Source organism: Lagopus leucura, unplaced genomic scaffold, assembly GCF_019238085.1.
Source record: "Lagopus leucura isolate 7727_CA_CO unplaced genomic scaffold, USGS_WTPT01 Super-Scaffold_100001, whole genome shotgun sequence".
Lineage (NCBI taxonomy): Eukaryota > Metazoa > Chordata > Aves > Galliformes > Phasianidae > Lagopus > Lagopus leucura.
This window is the reverse complement of record NW_024962262.1, coordinates 93,596,447-93,617,400: the sequence shown is the minus strand read 5'-3', so window position 1 is coordinate 93,617,400 and position 20,954 is coordinate 93,596,447. Positions and strand designations below refer to the sequence as shown.

General features: G+C 37.1%; 1 protein-coding gene across 12 annotated transcripts in view; it reads right to left on the bottom strand.

Annotated features, from left to right (window-relative positions):
- The window catches only part of SENP7 (SUMO specific peptidase 7), a 47,413-nt gene that overhangs the window by 20,651 nt on the left and 5,808 nt on the right, over positions 1-20,954 (bottom strand). For 6 of the 12 annotated variants that reach the window (XM_042867578.1, XM_042867577.1, XM_042867575.1 and 3 more), the window contains exons 3-8: positions 18,477-18,584; positions 16,477-16,571; positions 6,769-6,966; positions 5,245-5,442; positions 1,427-1,527; positions 517-686 (exon numbers count right to left, since the gene is read on the bottom strand). In XM_042867578.1, coding sequence (XP_042723512.1) covers positions 517-686; positions 1,427-1,527; positions 5,245-5,442; positions 6,769-6,966; positions 16,477-16,571; positions 18,477-18,584 — 870 coding nt within the window. The remainder of the gene's footprint in view (positions 1-516; positions 687-1,426; positions 1,528-5,244; positions 5,443-6,768; positions 6,967-16,476; positions 16,572-18,476; positions 18,585-20,954) is intronic. The other 6 variants (XM_042867584.1, XM_042867580.1, XM_042867576.1 and 3 more) reach the window with 5 other exon arrangements.

Sequence of the window (20,954 nt, the reverse complement as noted above, 5' to 3'; positions counted from 1 at the left end):
CCTTTCTTCCTTTTTTTTTTTTTTTTCCCCTCCAAATCTTATTGATTGAAAAAAATAAAAACTGAAAAGAATAAAACTTTAGGGAAGGGTATGATAAACAGAGGAGGAGGAAGGAACGTGGCATCCACAAAATTTCAGTAACCCCAGGTATACTTTGCAAGTCTTGTACCAAAATTACCTAATCAGTTCCATACCATCCATAAAAGAAACATAAGTACCTAGATTTCTTATTTCCAATTTTGTTTTCCTCCATGCTCCAGTCTGAAGGAAATGTTATCTTTCATCCTTTGTGACCTTTCTGCTACAACAAGCATATTCTGATATTGTGAACAGAAGAACCTACATTTACACTTCTCGATGCACCACTGAACTCCTTTCCCTCCAAAATGTAACAATATTGGTTGGTACAACTCTCATATTTTGGATCTTGCTACTGCGGCTACAGAAGCACTCGTGTGCATTTAGCGTGGACACACATGCACACAAGCATGAACACTAAAATTAAACACAACTTACAGACTGTAGAAGCAATTTTTCTGGAACGTGTTCTTTACAATCATCAGAAATATGGCCACTAAATCTTCTTTTCCTTTTCTCAGAATCCAAAGGGCTTGATCCCTTCCAACTAGGAGAGGTAGTGTTCATGTTTTTTCTCTTCTTATCTAGTTCATCAGAGCTCTTGTTTTCTGTGTCAGAAAATAAGTAATTTAAGAGTTATCCTCAAAAACTTCTGTATTTCTTCATATTTGTTGTTTTATATAAAATGCATGGAAGTAGACACCTTCCACAAGAGAGTTCTTCTCTTTCACAATTGCGTGTGGTTGCCAGAATATGTCCCCTAACATAATATGGTAAAGATTGTTACCACAAGAATTGATGAGGATGTAGCCAAATTTAGAATTCCCACATATAGATTAGCACTCTATATTCCACAGATTTTCTTCTCGTTTCTGTTGAATGCAACATTCTGCAATTCTTGCTCGAGTCAGCAAATACTACTAAACAGTGTTCAAAAGACTGCATATTCCCCCTAGAGAATCAGCAGAGAACTCATTATTTTCAACAAGAAAAAAACAAATATTTAACAAATTCCAGTGGGAATCGCAATTTGAGAATTAATATATTCTATTCTTGAGTATAAAAGGTTTTTTTTAATATATAAAATCATTATTTAATGGTGTACTTTGGCTTCTCTCAGTTTCCTTTTGTTCACAGATCTGATTCATCATTGCTTAATTCTTATTTAAAAACATTGTTACTTGATACATTTTAACACACTTGTAAAAACTTGGCTATGAGAAAACATATACTTCATGCAAAAACCAATTTGTTTATTTCTCTGCTCTCCTCATAATACTAGACTAAAGACCCCCAACAAACTCCCAGCAATTCATATTTAAATGCTACATTATTGCTCACTACAAACCTTTCTTCTCCAGCTTTTGTCTTCTAAAAGTCAAGACAACGTTACCTCTTTCTGGTTCCTTAGAAAGATTGCCATCTGACTTTGTCAAGCAATGTTCTGATCTGTGAAGAACATTAATGAAATTATGTTCTTAAAACTTACAAACTTATCTTTAATTTAAGAAAACTTACCTTAATTTTGGAAGAATACTGAATAAGAATCTCAGCAGAAGCAAGTTAGCTGGACAAACTTTTACCTCTCTGACAAGCACATGGAGCTTGGCAAATGAGATGCAAACTAATCCAGATCCCATTATGAAAATATTAAGATACTCTGACATAACTAACGAAATGGATGCAAGGAATGAAGATCTGACATGCCTGATACCAGACACTGAAATATTACTGTGCAGCAAAGCATGACTGTTATGCCTTTGTCATGAATGCAGTAGGAATGAGGCTAAGTAGTATATTTTTTATTTAGGTTTAGAACTGATAATAGAGTCCACTGGATAAGTTCCTGCAACGAGAAGAGACTTGAAATAGAAATTCCTACTCAAAAGAGCCTGAAACAGTAATGTTGAAAGGGAGTAAGGGGAGGTCAAAGGATGTAAAAGAGAAAGAAACAGAAAAGAAAGAGACAGGACCTACAGTATGGAAAATTAGAAAACCTACAGCAGTTCATCTGAGTTTGTAATCTCCTTCTAAAAAGAAAAACATCCAAGAAAGTAATCAGTTGGTGTTTTTTGCTGTTGATTGTGTTTGCTTTTAATAAACTGGACAATTTACTCAGGGTGCAGTGGTAGCCTGAACATTATGACATCCCTACATTTGAGTCTGGACCTTGTAAATATGCCTTTATAATATACCTATAGTCACAGATTTAAAAAGTCTACATAGCCATACTTTGGTTTCTAGCATATGCACTACGATACTATATTTAACTATATGTTCACATGATATTTTCTTAGAGAAACTTAATTACATTCAGTATACAAGACTTCTCTTCTGAAAATTTAATAGCAAACTGACCTTTGTGACCTCTCCTTTATTTGCAGTGAGTGTTGGAAGGTAAGAAAATAATGTAAGATTTCATATACAAATCAGTTTAATGCTGCTCTGGAAAACTCACTCAATTTCTCCTTTTGTCATTTCCTTTAGTAGAAAATGATTTGGGGTTAATAATTTTATAATGTGCTGAACTTGGAATTTTGCAGTGCAATTTGCAAAGAGCTGATGATCGTAACAACTGAAATCCCAAACAGCTGAGTTCAGACAAGAACATCATGAAACACAGGAGAAAATACTCTTGACATCTTTAACTAGGCAGTCAAAATCATTTCTGAACAGGTGCCTAATCTTCAGTGCCATATGTGTAAACTGCATTACCACATCTCTATGGGAATGCTGTAAAGATACATAAAGATGTCTGGACTGCTCTGATATTACAGTGCTGAACACTACATAATCACCATGAAGAAATCACTAATTCTTTTTTCATTCATGATGAACCACAAATGTGTCCATATGCACAAAAAGTAAATGCATAGAAGCAATATTATTCTCTCTGTATATTGAAGAAGACAAAGTCTTCCATGGGTGAGGCAGCTCTAGTTATGGAATAGCTGCCTTACTGCAGAAAACTTATTTTGGAACCAACGTATCTCTCAATTTATATGTTTGTATAAACATATAACTATTATTTAATCTGACTGCTTTAAATGACGATACTTGAGTTGTTTTCAACATCTGTGAGAACTAAGTATGAAATAAATCTATCAACTACCCTAAGTTTCTTTATATTTAACACCCACCTTAAATTCATTATACTGACCATGACTTAAACAAATGCATTTCACACTAGCTGCAGTGAAAACGCAATGCAAAATCCACTAATTCTTTAACATCAAAAGGAAGAAAGGAAGCGGGGAACTCACATCAAATTCTAGCTGACAGAAAAAGGTTAACTTATTACCACCCTGTTTTGATAGCACACAATTCTTTGAGTTAATCTGTGATTTCCACAGTACAAAGGAACAATTTTCAGTAAGGATGAGCCCTTATTCTAGCTATTTTGATGGTACCAGAGAATGTCAATATGGCCACATATGTATATTCATAAGGGGGGAGCTTTTAATCTGCTCTGAGAGAAAAGGCCACTACAGAATCAATAAGTGTATTCTAAACGCAGACATTAACTACTGAAAGGTGACAAGGATCAAACTCTCTCCTTGTTGGAAATAATCATAAATTCTCCATTTCCCATGTGGTAGCTACTAAAACTTGCACTAATACCCTGAGGTCACAGGGAGGGCTGGAGGGGGAGAGGGGTGGAAGAGGTGCAAAATCCTCCTAACATTACTGTTTTCTAGTAGTAAGTTTTTCACTTCACACGTTAGACCCTTTTTAGTCAAAAAGATGTTAACTAAAAGTACAGATTTTATTAATCTATATAAATATATATCCAGTTCCATAATTAGCTAAAAAGTCTGAACTTTAATGGCATATCTCTAATGCATTTCTGTCATCGGGCATTATTCTCTTCACAGGGTTACATAGAGCAGAACAATTATCAGTTATTTCAGTCCTGAAGAGTTCAAAGCCATTTTTGTACTTATGATAAAACTGAACAGCCAGCCTTCAATTATGAGCATGAAAAACACACGAGATGCTTGCTTGGGTTTGGAAAATTGTATTTAAAAGTTTATGCTTTTCTCTCTCTGAATGCACTGACTCCTTTCGTCCAAAAGAATACCAAGAAGAAAAATAGAATTCTAAAAATTATAGATTTTAAATATTTTGTAAAGCAAAGTGACAACAACTGAGAATTCCAAACTCATCAACACTTAGTCTGTCCCAAGTTACGAAAAGATGTCCTAGCAACAAATGACATACTTCTAGAGTGACACTTAACCAACAGTTTAATGAAGTGCTCTCTTATTTAAGTTGCAACTTTGTCAGATTAATTTAAATAGTAACTGAGATTCCAACAGTAAAAGAGAAAGCAATTCCTACTAATTAAGGTTCTCTATCAAGCTCATCTATCAGAATGAGGAGTAAGAATTAATTTTCTCAAGAATGCATAGGATTTCTTATAGCTAGAAGTTGGCGATTATTCCTGCAGTCACCAGTTGTTCTTCTTTTCCCTTCTCATTCTATTTTTTTTTTTCCCCATAGATTTCTTGCTATTTATTTCTGTGAATACTTTGCTACTGAGCAAAGACCGTAAAGGAAGAGACGGTCATAAAAGGCAGGAGCTTACTCCAAGTTCAAATGTCATCGTGGACTGGAACAAACACTGCGTAATTCAACTATCTGCTAGTATAGCACTTCAACTTTCCTATGATAGTCAACGTAAACATCAGAAAGAAAAAAAAGCACAAGCTAAGCAACAAGATACACACACAGTCCTTAAACTATGCCAGTCTGTTGATGAGACTGCGACCCCTGGTGGATTAATGAGAAAAGAAATGAACAAAGAGAAATTTGCCAAAACTTGGCAAAGTTAATTGAAACTGTGGAAGAACATATTAAGAGCAGCAGCAAAGCAAGAGTGAAATATGTTTGAATTAGATGGCAACCCTCAGAAATCAGAAACATTGATCTATCAAAAATGGAAATTCTTTCCACAAGAGAAAACTAGTCCATTAATATCTGGTACAGCACAAATAAGAATAAACGCAAAGTTAAAATGGTTTGTCAGAGATGTTAGTTTTCATTCAAGAACACTGAAATGCTTCAAGGCAGGAATATCATAAAAACTTTTTCAGGGCAGTTCTTCTCCATTGTGAAGCTGTATCATTTCAGGAGGAGTGAAAAAATCAGTATGGAGTAACATACCTTTCAGACAGAAAAGAACTTTCATGAGGAGAACTTAATATTTGACATGTTTGTGCGCTGGCAACAGATGATGAAGCTAGTTGACCCAACTGTAATTTCTCAGCATCAGATAAATTAGAATCAATTAATATATGACTGTCCACGTATTTCCTTCCAATTCTCGTCCTCAGGACATTCGTCAAGATAACTTGAGGTTGCCTGCCATATATACATAACAGTAAATCACAAATACCACACTGAGATCTAGAGAAAGAAGTTTCATGTTAAATTAATGCATTTTAGAAGGTGGACGATCCCCAAAATCAGCAAACATCATTACTCTTTTCTCAATCTTATGTCAGTTAGAGGCATAAAACAAAATCCCATTATGGAACTTAAAATCCAGAGTAAGCAGATAAACAAAAAAATATACAAGTAAGAATCCAAATGGCAAAAGGCCAGTGAGATCATTTCAACTTAACCAGATACAACTCACACTACATTGCTCCTAATACATCAGTAAAGTAAAATAAAGTTTAATAATTCGTGTCTATCTCTAAGGAGCTTTCAAGCAGTAGCTGTATACATTTCTCTCAATTCTGGAGCAAGCAATCTTGATTTTCCTGTGAACAAGAAGCCTCCAGTAAAACAGACTGAACTTTCCCAAGCAACCATTCAGTAGGTTAAAAGTAGCACATACACAAGAAGTTAGCATTAGAGTTTGTTCCCTTCCTCAACTTCCAGGTGACACTGTACAATACAGCAAAAGCAAGGCTCAGAAAAAAAATCTTCTAAGTGTTAAAGAGACAATCACAAAAATAAGATCTCTTCCTTTACTGAGATGTAAACCTAATTTTAATCAGAGGCTATATTAAGGACAAGCTGTTGCAGTGGCCTACAGGTGATATGCAACAATTTATTATTATAAATATGATATAACGGAAGTCTGATGCAAAAGAATATCACAATCTGGATGCAAACTCCAATAAAGGAAGTCCCTAAACTGTTCATTATCCGAAGCTCAGAGAGAAACGTCAGTGAAAAAGACATTAACTTTAGCCATGTGTTTCCTAGACATCTGCAACTGACCACTGTCTAAGGAAAAGAGATACTAGACTTGATATGCCTCTCTTCTGATCTTTCTGCCTGTTCTCATATTTTCATAACTAGTCTGAAACAGTGACAATACATTCCCACCCTTGCCTGATAAAGAAGATAATTAAATGGAAATGTGTTCTTTTCCCAATAAGTTAAAAAAAACCTATTTTTTGAGAGTCTAATGACTGAAACAGAATGAACTGATCTTGCCAGTACAGGATCACCAACAAGCCAACTGATCAGAAATCTCATTACAGTGCACCTGGCACCATCTCTCTCATAGATTATCAAAAGGAAGTAGATGCAATGGAATTCAATGAAGTCAGATGACATAAGAATGCGAATAAAAATGAACAAGACAGCTGTGATACAACATAGAATACTTTCTCATGAAAAACTGCAAGGAAAATTATTTTGTTTAGTGATATAAAGGCAAATACAACATACCTTTTAGACAGAAAAGGGCTGTGGAGAGCAGGGTTTAAAATTTGCCATATCTTTAGGCTGGCAACAGATGATGAGGGTGGTTGATTTGACTGCAGCTTGCCAGCATCAGAAAAATTAGCATCAGTTTTAGGTTGTGCTTGTGTGTATTTTCTTCCTATTTTCGTCCTCAGGACGTTCGTCAAGATAACTTTGGGTTGCCTGCCATGCATACAATAATAAATTAATAATAGGGTGTGGAGAGCTTGTTAAGTCACATGAATGCAACAAAGCTTTTCCATGAGTTTCCTGTCTCTGCATCATGTCTTATATCTTTAGTAGTATTGACACCATTTTCCCAGCAATTTACAAAGTAATTCTCTATGCAGGAAAGGAATCATAACTGCAACTCTTATCAGCATATTCTTTCAGGGTTTCTTCTATTATCAATGACTGATTGATCCATATGTGATTCTGAAGTGGTAAAACTCCCATGCAGGGGCAAGGAAATTTCAGTATTTCTTATTGCAAAATGTCAGAAGTGGTGTCATAATGGCCTTATAAACTATTCTGAAAGTATACACTTGAGTATTTTCAGGGTACAACATTAACCACTCATATTGTGGCATCCTGTTTTAAAACCATAAATACTATTGCTTTCCATATCAAAATTCAGAATACAATATAGCTGTAAAATAAAATCAAATAAGATATAGTTGGCAGCTTTGAAGCTTCAACTGATGATGTTTCTTCAATTATCACTTCAGAAATAACATACAATTATGAACTACTAAGTTAATGAAAACTCCCTGTTAAGGTTCTTTTAAACAAGAATTAAATATGTATCAAGGCCAGCAACTTGAACAGTTTTCTTTAAGCTGACAAGTATTACATACCATGGATGATATATCAGCACTCATTCTAGATTGCTGACTACAATTTCAAGCAAGTGAGAATTGGATCTGTTTTATCAGGGCCATTTATAAGAGCACACATACAAGCTCAGGCTCATAAGACTACCAATGTAAGAACTCCCTTCTCTCTTGCAATTTCTTGCCTATTCTAAATTGTTCACCTTCTTTTACAGCTATAGAAAGTATTTTACTGTTCACACAGCTTTTTCATGCTACAGCAATAATTCTTCAGCAAAAGGCTGCTATTGTTCAGTGGGTTAACAACTGTTGCGTCAGTGATGAGCTGCATTCTCACAACAGAACAGTTATATTGTGCCAGGTGGTAAATAGATCAACTGGCAAGAAAATTACAGAAGAACAGGTATGCTTGAATGTTTTATATATATGGAACTGCTACACTGATAAAATGTGAACAGGGAAGTGTTTCACAAAATCCTTCTGTTTCACTCTTGCATGAGTTGCTGCATGTTGAGATTTCTTTTCCCTTGTTATTTGTCATGTGAACACACAACCTCTCAGCAAACAAAAAGGTCAATAAGCTTCCTATACACAGCCTGAAAAACCTGCATGTAAACTACAACTGCTGATCAATTTTAGCCAGATCTCTGCATCACTGAATGCCATAATGCAAGTGCACAATGAGCTGCTGTCATCAAGAGCTCTTCCAATGGACTTCCTGAACTAGTAGTACAACGTTTTTACAATCACACACTCCATCAGTAAGAGTATTTTGAGCATATGGAAACCACAGTGTTTATTTAACTGTGAATTACATAGATGTACTACTGTACTAGTATGTTAGTAATAGAAATTTTAAAATGAAATAAGCAACTTTTTAAAAAATTTATTAATGGTACAAACAGTACTTCCCTCTGCATGCCAACAGATTGCAGTGTGGGGCATGAAAACCACTTTGGAGACAACTGCCCTACACAACAGACACAGAACTTAAATAGTTCCAATTCAAAGCTAAGCAATTTCAGCTCAAATGAAGGCAGCTTCTTCCACTCTCTAGGATTCCCTTAGAACTTTCCCAGAGGAAAACTAAATGGCCAAAAAGTATTGTGGCTTTGACTGAGATATAATTAATTTTATTCAGCAGCTCTTATGATGCTGCGTTTCAGATTTTTGATTAAAAACCGTTGGTAACGCACCAATATTTTGCTTGTTGTTTAACTTGCTCAAATAATACTAATGACTCAACCTAAAGAATTTAAAAAAAGGAAAAGTTAAAGCACTCAGATACTAAGAATCTGAACAAAGAAGTGTTTCGTTTTGTACAGGATGACTCCTAACTACTGTAGGAAAAACAATCCAGGGTTTCTGAAGCAAGAGATAAGCTCTTTGATGGCAAAGAGAAGTCATACGTGCGTAATCTTTGGACTCATCAAAAGACTGATCCAAACCACAGGAGTGCTCCTGAATATTTTAGGCAGTCAGGAAAAATCAGGTAGGCATCTGCTATTTTACATACACTTGTGCATACTCTGTGTAATAAGACAAAGAATTGTTGGTTTTAAGAACCTTTTGCAGAGTCTGAGCACCTACTTCAAGTATTGTAGATCTAAAAAAGATTTCTTTTATACTCTGAGGCTCAAAATTTTCTTTACAGACATGTTTATCCTACTGACAAACTTGGAAAGTAAATACAGGTCTGAGCAACTTAAGGCAACCAAGATACATGGCTGCTCCCACACTGTTCTGTTTCCAAGGAGCAAACAACATAACTGATATTCAGTTATCTTTGGAAGGGTGAAATGCTGCAGTTTCCCCAGACTACAGGAGGTTTAAGAACACCAGTGTTTAACAACATAGAACCCAACCGTAGCAGCCTAGCAAACCAAACCTGCAAAGTAGTCTTCAGCATAGGAAGCAGGAGACACTTCCTATGGAAATCTATTCCAAATCAGAAGTTATAGCTTTTTTTCTGGGCTTCTCAGATGCTCAGAGCTGATATGTTAACCTTGGTATTCAGATCTATACGTCTTTTTTTTTTTTTGTCCAACTGTAAGATATACTTGAAATAATAGATATATAAGGAAATGAGAAATACATATGTCTAAGAAATCTGAGAAAATAAGTCTGGTGTCCCAGAAGAGAATAAGCAATGGAAAACTAAGCCAGACAGTTCTTCTATTCCTCTAAGAGGACTTGAAACTACAAATAATACCCTGGATTACCTAAACAGCATCTTTCCTTCAAATACAACAAAGAAACAGTCAGCAAGGCCTCAGCAATCTGAACACCTGATTCTGAAATCATTTTTCCAATATAAAAAATAAAAAGCATTTTTTAATTATTACTGTAGAGCTCCATAAAACAATATAAGCGTTACTCTATGGAACATCCCTCTGTCCTCCTGGCTACAATCATGATAACAGGGTATTTTCACAGACCTAAACTTTTTTCACATTGTAAAAATGACAGGATTTGCATTTGTGTCTGTTGATCACAACATACCCTGATGATTTTTTTCCTAAATTTATCCTGAGTCAGCAAGATGATTAGTCCATACATGAACTCCAAATCTTCAGTTTAATCGTATGATCAGGACTCGTAAAGATAACTGAAAAGATTCCAGCTCTCAGGAACTTGGACATCTTGGAAACCAAGATCTGATGTCACAGACTCTGTTTGCTCGTAGTCCTATCAGATTAGATAGGCTCTCAGCAATTTGGTTCAGTGATTGTTATTAGGTATAGAGTCACTCATGGTCACTGTTCCCTTCATTTAATGGGCCAAAAAAAAAAAAAAAAACTTTATAAAAAAGATAGTGCCAGGCTAAAGCATCACTTCTTATATAGCATCAGTTTCTGACTACAGGCAGGTTGTGACTTATCTTCAGAGCTGTACAGTGCTAAACATGTTCAATAGCTTTTCTTTCTAAAGGCGAAACAGCACCTGATCATATTTCTTGAAAAACCATGTCATTAAGATTGAACATAAAACAAATTGAAGAAAAATTAAGCCAGCACTTAAGCCAGCTTGCATCTCTGTATACAAAAATTAGCACAGATTCATAAATTATCTGCTAAGCTGTCCAAAGCATAATGCAAGCAAACCATGCAAAAGAAATTGCAAAAGAAAAAGATGTGAAGCAGAAAAAAAGCAAGCAAAATATGCACCAAAGCCAAGTTCTGCTGGCAGATAGAGAAAGGAACATGTGCAACATAAGACTGGAGGCATCTTGTGAAGGAAAACCAAAGCAGTGTATTTTTTGTTTCTAATGCAAACACCTATCCTAACCCCTCTTGTCTACTTCAACAGAAGAGAAAGGAATACATTAAAAGATAATGAAAAAGAAAAGGGCAATATGAAAAATGCTACTAGTTGCTCCTCTTGAGTCCTAAATCATTTCACAGGCAAAGAAAAAGGCCCCACAACATTATTCTACCTTACTAAGCACAAGATCAAAAGCTATTATTTGTATCAACTGACAGAAAATGTCTGACCTCTACTGCGCTAGGGAATTGGGCTCCTAGGATCAGCTCCTATCTCAATGATTATGTATGTATATAATCAGTATGTACCACTGGTTCTAGTTTGTCCAAATTTGTATTAGAGAGAGATCAAAATCAGACCTGGAAGTTACTGACTTCTTTTTTGAGTAAGTTAATGGCAATTGTCTAGACAATTCTCTTCAATGTCTACATTCTTCTACTCGTAAGCCCAAATTTTGTACGAATAAATATTTTAACAGTGGCTTGCCACATGCCATCTGAAGGTTCCCCTTCAAGTCCTGTAATAGCCAAGTTTACAGAACAAAGCCACTTGACAACCTTGCTGTGTATTCATCCATCTGAGCTTCTGCAGCATGTACCCAGCCCACATGGTCCTCGGCCTTAAAAAGCCTCAAAGAATACATCAAATATCAACCATTAATGGGAAATTCACTGCCACGTTCAACTACTACATTATTCAAAGAAAACTTCTGTGTGTTGCCCTTGTCCTCCTACTTCAGAGCCTTGACATTTCATCACTTCTTTACAAGTCAATGTTTTAACAGCAAAAGCGTATGTTGCTTTGCTGGTCCTGAAAGTTACAACCACTTGGATGATTACATCAAGGCAAGGGGGAAACAGTATGTAAATGACTGTCTCAGGGTCGTACTTGATTTCAGTACAAAAAAAGACAGGGATCTCTTGGAAGGAGTCCAGCGGAGGGCCACAAAGATGGTGAAGGGCCTGGAGCATCTCTCCTACGAAGAAAGGCTGAGTGAACTGGGTCTGTTCAGCCTTGAGAAAAGAAGGCTGAGAGGAGACCTGATCCAAGTCTATAAATATCTAAGGTGTGGGGGGCAGAATGGCGAGGCCGGACTCTTTTCAGTGGTGAGTGGAGACAGGACAAGGGGAAATGGCTGGAAACTGCAGCATAGGAAGTTCCGCACAAACATGCGCAAGAACTTCTTTACAGTGAGGTGACGGAGCACTGGAACAGGCTGCCCAGGGAGGTGGTGGAGTCTCCTTCTCTGGAGATGTTCAAGACCTGCCTGGATGCCTACCTGTGCGACCTGCTGTAGGGAACCTGCTTTGGCAGGGCGGTTGGACTCGATGATCTCTGGAGGTCCCTTCCACCCCCTACAATTCTGTATCTGTATTGATTCAGCTGTGATTTATATTATAATTGATGTTTAAAACACCAAGTTGAAAGAATCATACCTTATGAAAGTACTGCTCCTACCCTTCCCCTGTAGAAAACTTAACAGACCAGAACCAGAAACTAGAACTTCAAAACAGCATTCTGTTTAGTCTTTTGTTGTTAGATTTTTAAATTAGTTTTTATTTTCCTCTAGGACAACACAAGAGTAATACAGCTGAGACAAATGGATGCCTCTAAGCTCCATTTCTAGGCAGTGATGGTTACCCTGAAAACCAGGTTATCCCCTTCCTGAAAAAAAAAAAAAAAAAAAAAAAAGTGGAATGCAACACATGAACAGACCAGATACATAAGTATGATTACTACCTTTTTGCAAGATGCTAATATCAAGTGACAGTCCTAATCTGCTCTAACACAATTGCAGCAACATGTAAGAGACCAACAGAATATGAAGAGGACTAATGAACTAACCTCCCCCCAAACCCTGTTCAGGTATCATGAACAAATCACCTGAGAGTAACTTTTCACAAAGTCCTGAGCTGAGGTGTTCAAATGTAGGAAATTGTGGTTTACAACACGGCTTCCAACCCTCATGGCCCTTTCTCACAGTAGGAGGGATAGAAGCAACAAGCTACCAAATTTTGCAACTCAGAATTTTTGTTAGGCCATGAGCAAATGTGAGTTTGTGCTAATGCACTCACCTAGTCCTTTCTGACTAAAATTAGAGAGTCACTAACAATGCCCAAGTAACACCTCAGAGGAAATACAACTCCTTAAATATTTAATATTAGCTCCCATCAATGAGGAAGATAATACTTTTTTTTTTTTTTTTAAAAAAAAAAAAAAAAAAAAGAGTTAAGATTTTGTTATTAAGACTTATTTCCTACTCTTCAACATAAATGAGAGTCCTCATTAGGAAGAAGAGAGAAACTTTTGCATTAGGAAGATTTCTTCGCATGCTTGACCCTCACTATGAGGGGAGGTCATGGAGCAGGTATCACATTGAGTGCAATCGCACAGCATGTGCTGGACAGCTAGGGTACCAGGCCTAACCAGCACAGATTCATGAAAGGCAAGTTCTGCTCGATCGATCTCATTTCCTTTTATGAACAAGTGACTTGTCCAGTGGATGAGGGAAAGGCTGCAGATGTAGTCTACCCAGCCTTCAGTAAAGCCTTTAACACTGTCTCCCACAGTATTCTCCCAGAGAAACTGGCAGCTCATGGCTTAAACAAGAGTCTGGGTAAAAAAAAAAAAAAAAAAACACCAAAAAAACACGGCTGGACAGTGGTGGTGAATGGAGTTAAATCCAGCTAGCAACTAGTCACAAGTGCTATTCTCTAAGGGACAGTATTGGAGCTGGTTCTGTTTAATATCTTCATTGATAATGTGGGTGAAGGGACTGAGTACACCCCCACCAAGTTTACATACTACACCAAGTTGGAAGGAAGCACTGATCTGCCTGTAGGGAAGCCACACAGAAGGAACTGGAAAGACTGGAAAGACCAAGTGCCAGGTCCTACTCTTTGGTCACAGCATCCCCCCATGCAACACTACAGGGTTGGGGCAGGAGAGTGGCTGGAAAGCTACACAGAAGGGAAGTATCAGAGGGCATGTATGGGAACTGTTAGGTCATGGTCTGAACCAATGATTGAGCACCTGGTGAAGGGGCATGGCCAGCCCTGGGAGCACAAGTGCAAGTAATTCACCTGTGCAACCTTAACCCTATTTAAGGGCTGGCAACCAAAAGGGAAGCATCTCTACTTGGAGACTGCCTTATCTGAGAGTTTCCAGTGAGCCCAGATCCTTGGAAAAGGGTGAACTATTTTTTCTTTATTACTGGATTGTGACCACTACCTTTCTTGAATGATCTGAAGCTGGTTAAAAGCAACTGTACCTGCTGCCACATGTCTTCACAGGGTATCACTTGTCAGCCAGCTGAATGTGAGCCAGCAGCGTGACCACGTGGCCAAGAAGGCTAAGAGCATTCCAACTCATATCAGAAATAGTGTAGCCAGCAGAACCAGGAGGGTACACAGCACTGGTGAGGCTGCAGCTCAAGTTCTGTGATCAGTTTTGGGCACCCCACTATAAAAAGACATTGAGGCCCTGGAGCACATCCAGAGAAGGGCAAAGTAGGTGAAGGATCTGGATCAAAACTCTTACAGGGAATGGCTAAGGAAAGTGGGATTGCTTAGTCTGGAGGAGGCTCAGAGGAGACCTTATTACTCTCAACAACTACCTGAAAGGAGGTTGTGGTAAGGCAGGGGCCAACCTCTTCTCCCACTGTATAATCAAAGAATATTAGGATGTTATAATCACAAAATAAACAAGAGAGTTCGGCAAAGCAGACTACGATAACAAAAGAGAATAAATAGAAGGCTTACCCCTATCCTGGGCTCACTCACAAAACACCAGTAGAGGCAACCTCCAGAAGAGATCCTTCCCCACTGGTAGCCAGCTCTTAAATAGGTCTAGGAGAGGTGGAGCCAGCCTTCACCCATTCTGGCAGCACAGGAGAATTGCCTTCACCTGTGCTCCTCTGGCTGACTCACTGCTCGCCTCAGGTGATCAATCAGAGGTTCAGGCTGTGACTCAGCAGTTCCCATACATCCCACATAACTAGGGACAGGGCCAGAAGGAATGTCCTCAATTCAGGTTGGATATTTGTAACAGATCAATGAAAAACATTTTCTGAATTTGTGTAGTATGCTTGGTATGTCTCAAACACGTGCAAGACAAGGTCACAGCCATGACAACAAATCAAAGCTGTGAAACACAATCCTCTGAAATAACAGGACAGTCCTGTTTTATAAAAAAAGAAAAAAAGCCTATTTTCCTGCAGGGAAGTTTTTACTACATATGCATGTATATATGTATAATGTCTGAGAGAAGCTCAGCTGGTTTTTTGTTTGTTTTATGGGGTTTTTGTTTGTTTGTTTTTGCTGTCTGCTTTTTGCCTGTTGGAGACTTCAACCCCTGGACAAGCACTCCCACTCATTCTTACTCCATCACTGATGTCAAACATCAACCATTCATAGCAGTCAAAACTCAGGAAACTGCAATTAACGTAGCTTTTAAGTTCTTGTACTTCAATGTGAGTCACTTCTTCTGCTGAAGTTACAGTGAAGCATCCTGAGGTAACAAAATAAGTTAAACAGCTACCTCTCTGAATAAACAGGAAAAATAAATTCAAGATTTACATCAAACACAGTTTTTGCCTGCAACATTTGAAGCATCCTAGATGTAAAGACAGGGCCAACTGATGATGCTTCATAGGTCACTAAACCCTGAAATGAGTGTTTCAAGCATTCACGGTCACTAAGCATTCTCCTAATCTGGAAACTTCATTTCTAGCAGCCTCTATTGACAATAAATCAGTTATGATCTAGTTAAGTTCTAGTCAGAAAACAAGTCAGAGAGTGGGCATTATTTGCTTATGCTTGCCTTATCTGTGGAATAATGGTTGCTTAATTACCATGAATACAATTAATTTTACCATGAAGTCAACATACTTCCTAGCTTACATATATAAGCCTACGTAGGCAATGAAGTTTTAAACTTTCTTGGGTAAACAGTTATCTAGCTGATGCTTCACAGAAGGTAGTTTTAAATAATCTCAAAGAAATCAACACATTTGTTTTTGGCAACAGAGCATTAAGCAGCAGCACATTCAGCAGTTCTTTATTCATTTAGGTGTCTTGAACACCTGAAAACAGATGTGAGATGCCTCTAATTTTGGTTGGGATTTTTTTGTTGTTTTGTTTTGAATAGCAGCCTTTCCCTACTTATCATTATACCTGTTGGGTTTTTGTTTGTTTGTTTTAACAGTTGATGAAGTCTCCTTAATGAATGTGGGCTGCAGAGCAGAGAATGACATTCCAAAGACAGTCTGGAAACCTTAAATAACTAAAATACCTAGGGCTAAAATGATAGTTTACAAAGAGTAACAAGCACCTTTCAAGATTCCATGAAATAATTTCTCTAGTCAACATTGCATTTTCATTCTGATTTTGCAGCCTTGTATTTAAGCAGACAAAAAAACATGGCTGTTTCATAATTCAGCATCAATAAATCACTGAAACACGAGTGTCTGAAGATCTGTCAAAACCTTAAAAACCATTTCACGTGACCCAATTAACTAAAAACCAAAGCTACCCATATTCAACAAAGGTTATTAATTGCAGAACATACAAACAATAATTTTGAGATGACTTCATACCCAATTGATTCTTCATCATTAGAGCTGCATCTATCACAGTCCCTTTGCCTTCTTCCTTTTGTAGAAGTGTCTCTGTTGCTGGCACTTAATCGCCACTGAAATAAAACAAACAAAAGTGGAACACTCCAACACACTTCAGTGTCACACTGGACATTACATAAGAAAAATGGAACGAGGCCAGGCATTGGAACAGTGCAATTGATCAGATGGAGCAGAGACACAAAGAATATACACAATAATTTTGTAACATATGGGTTTGTTTACTATAAAGCATCTGTGTACTACTGGGCTTATCTTGCTTCATTTTTCATCCAAAATAATACAGTACAATTCAATTACTTTTGTATTTAAGCTATCACTGCTCCAAATGAATACTTAAATAGTAGGTCTGCTCCAGATAACAACAGTTATGTTAGATATCTTCTTATTTAACTCCATGAATTTAATCAAACAATATTCCATTAAAAAAAAAAAATGCACAATTCTGAGAAACAACAGGAATCTGAAGGCTTCACACTGGCATAGTATGGCAAAACTCACAAAAACAGTAATTCCTTTTTCCCCCTCTCAGTTCTCTTACCTTATAGAATGCAATTATAGTTTTCCATTTAAATAAACAAAAGCCCCACCAAAACACACAGCTGTTTCTGCAATTCCAGAAATCTATCTCTTGTCACTACCTTCTACTCTCGCCTCACATTAAAACCAAACTGAGGCTTGAAAATGATGCCAGGCAGTCTGAAATCACATAAAGATATCAGCAATGCTGTGTAAGCATGCTGTGAAAGGCCATCTGAAAGATTCATGTCCACACCTTAAGAATTATCTCTTTTGCAAGAAAGTATGAAGACCAGGCAGCATTTAAAAAGGCCTCAACTGCATGGAAAAGTCTGTTATATATAGACAGGTAAGAAAAACAAGAAATGGAAAGTAAGACAATATTCAAGAAGTAAGAAGTAATTCTTCAATACATCTAGTCCAATCATTACTTTTACAGAGGCAGAGAGAAAGACAGAGTTATACACACATTACCTGGCTCAGCAAAAGAGGCTGCTGCTTGTGACTGAAGGTTACATTGCTTCCTGCTTCAAAGCAGGAATGCAACTGGATGTTCTACTTGGTTTATTAGTATAGAACATAATACAGCAAGTCTATATTGCAGAGCAATCACATGTCCAGGCCTACCATAAGAAATGGGTCACACTGTCAGCACTCTTGTAAGTCAAAAGAATCCCTAATTTCCCTCACTAGCCTTCTCTGTAGTGGAGCCTGTTTGACCAGTCCTACAGTTCTGAAAGCAACAAAACTGGCAATAAACTTAAAGCTGCACTAAAGCAGTAAAATACATTTCCAAGATTTGGCATTTTAAAAATATTTAGCATACAAATCTGTTGGAAATTCCCTAAACAATTGCTTCTATACATGAGTAAAATGATCAAGATGATCATTTATGCTAATGCAGTTTAAGCACATGTATAGTTTTTTATTCTTACTACTAAAATGAGTTATTCTATTATTATTATTCTATGAAGCCATGCTGTATTTCACCTATTCCAAAATAATCACCAAAATCCAATGTAAAAGTTACTTCCATAGCATTGTGAGAACAACCTGGATAAGCAACCTGAATATTACCTCCAAGTCCAGGAATCAAAAAGCAATGAACTAAAGAAAAATTGCACATAAACACACTTGCCTTTAAACTCTTGAGTTAAAAGTTAACTTCAGGACCTGAGATTACTAAGGAAACCTGTTGAACTATATCTGAGAACCAACTCTGCTTTTTAATGATTTAGGTTGGTGATACAGTACAGATTTCCCTTTCTGTAGCTCTAATACGTGCAGACACGTTTCAGATCTACACGCTTGACCCTTCCATGAAACATGGGTCAGGTACTGATCACATAGGTACAAGGCAGCACTTGGTACTTAAAAGAGCAGAACAAAAAAACCCACACAACTCTCCTATGCACTTTACACTGCAGAGAACTTCTCTTTACCTCTCTTAAAGGGTAGTCCCAATGCTGAGAGCCTGGGAGCCTTGCCAAAGGGGACTGAACTTGAACATCCTCTGACTTGTTGTTTGGTTTCTTCTTTGGTATACGAAACTGAAAATAGAGGATGTTACATGATAAAACTAAATTATCCACTGGTGCTAGGAGCTGACATACTGCCAGATACAAAGTTTTTATAATCATCAGGTAAAATAAAGTCGCAAACAAAGCACTGACCTGTTACTTTAACTTAGAAGTATTCCCATTGATGTTTCATCATAAATCGCTGCCATTCTATCAGGAGCTGGTTTTAACACCAAGAAAAAAAACTGATCTTATTTCATTAATTTCACAACAACCTCAAACACGTGCCCAAAAGGTGAGACCAAAACCAATCCAATGTTACTCCACTTTCTTGGTTCCCTCTAACTTGCTAATGCTCTAATTTAATCTTCGCATCACAGCTTGAAGAGTGATCAAGAGAAAACAAGACAGCTGAATTACGTATGTTTGCTCTCAGAAAATAAAGAACATCATTTATCCTGTCATAGTACTAATGTTTTAATATGACTATTTAGCAATAGCATTCTCCAATGTCCTCAAAATACTATTACCTGTCATCATTACCATCCTTATCAAAATTAAGTATTGAAAATAAAGAATCATACAGTTGTTTGAGTTGGAAAGGAACTTTGAAGGTCATCTAGTCCAACAGCCCTGCAATGAACAGGGACATGTACAGCTAGATCAGGTTGCTTAGAGCCCTTCCATCCTGACCTTCAATGTCTCTAGGGATGGGGCATTCACTGCCTCTCTGGGCCATTAGTAATTCTCAGCAATTTGCCAATACAAGAAATAATAGTAAGAGAGGTAAGTTACTCTCAAGTTGATTAAACACATTAAACAAACTCAACTAAACATAGAAATAGAAACCTAGACACTTCTCCTGGCACCTTGATGTGCAAAATTACAGGCTGCAAACAGGACTAGATTCAAACACATTAGATATGGAATGTAGTGCTAACCTTTCAGTTAATTAAATACATTAGCCCCTCCCCCCAAAAAAAAGCAAAAGCTATTCCACATGACAGCTACTGCGAAGTGCATTGTGAACTTTATTTGCAGGCTATCTGACATCCTACTTTGCAAGATGAAATTACAAGTCAGTATTCTAGAAAAGTGTGAGGCCAGCAACTTTGTTAACACAGAAGCTTCATTCATTAGCTCTGTATGCAGTCCTTTAGATAATAACTGAAGCATATTGCATTGCCAATGAGATAATTCTTCCATTTTTCCACTTAAATCATAATTACTCTTATCCTTCTCTATCCTTCTTTGAATTACTGTTTTAATTATCAGATCTGAATTTCTATACAGAACCTCAAGCTCCTTTTGATATTCAAACAGTAGTGCCAAATACAATATCACATCATAGAATCACAAGGTTGGAAAGGACCTACAAGATCACCTAATCATAAAGGTAATAATATAGGCACACATAGGCAATGCTTTTAATAGAAGTATGTCCCATTTTTTATTAAGAAATTCTGCAATAAGAGGTATTTTGTTGTATGGAGAAATGGCTAATAAACTTTAATATGTCAGGATGTTTTTTTTCAAATCCATGCATTAATGGTGAGGTATCAATTTCTTTAAAAAAAACAACATAGAATCCATCAGGAAGGAAAGCAGCAGGCTATAAGATTCCTGACAGCACAGAACTGTATAAAATTTGCGTTTTGCGTTACAGAGCTTCAGACAACTTCTGTAATAATGTAACATTGAGAAAAAGATAAGGTCAGACACAGAACAGAAACAGATGACCCGACAGGGGGACAAAAAGCATAAGATATATTCATCAGCAAGATTCCCACCTCAGTGCACCACATCCTCAAAACGTTTGTACTCATTAAGATGTCAGTTAGGAATAGCTGCAGTTAACATACAGGACAAACACAGAGTAAAGAGGTAACCAACAGAAGTCTGAATTTACATTAAGTGCAATGTATGTAAACTGCTTCAGCTTTCCCTTAACAGAAAGCAAATGAATCAGCACATATATGCACTTTGTAGATTCACCATCTAAATCAGTAGCATTTATCTGCTACACCCACAGAAGCAAGTCAGAGAACGCATATAAACAGTGTGCTGGAAACATTTTATTTCTAAAACACCAGACAGACCTTACCTGGATCAAACCAGCTGGTGTGCCTACAGTTTGTTTTCACTTGTGCTCCATTGCTAGAAACTACAACTAACATGGATATTTTAAGAGAAAGGACACTAGCATATGGATTCTTACACACATCTCAGTAGATAACCAAAGATTAATCAGTTACACAGCTCATTCACTTGAGTATTATTATTATTGTTTAAGAATTGCTTAAGTTTTAATATGGCCTTGAAAAGTATTCAGTTCATGTTAAACATTAACCCTACATTGTATTAACATGTTCAGCAGAATACATTGCAACTGACTGCTGC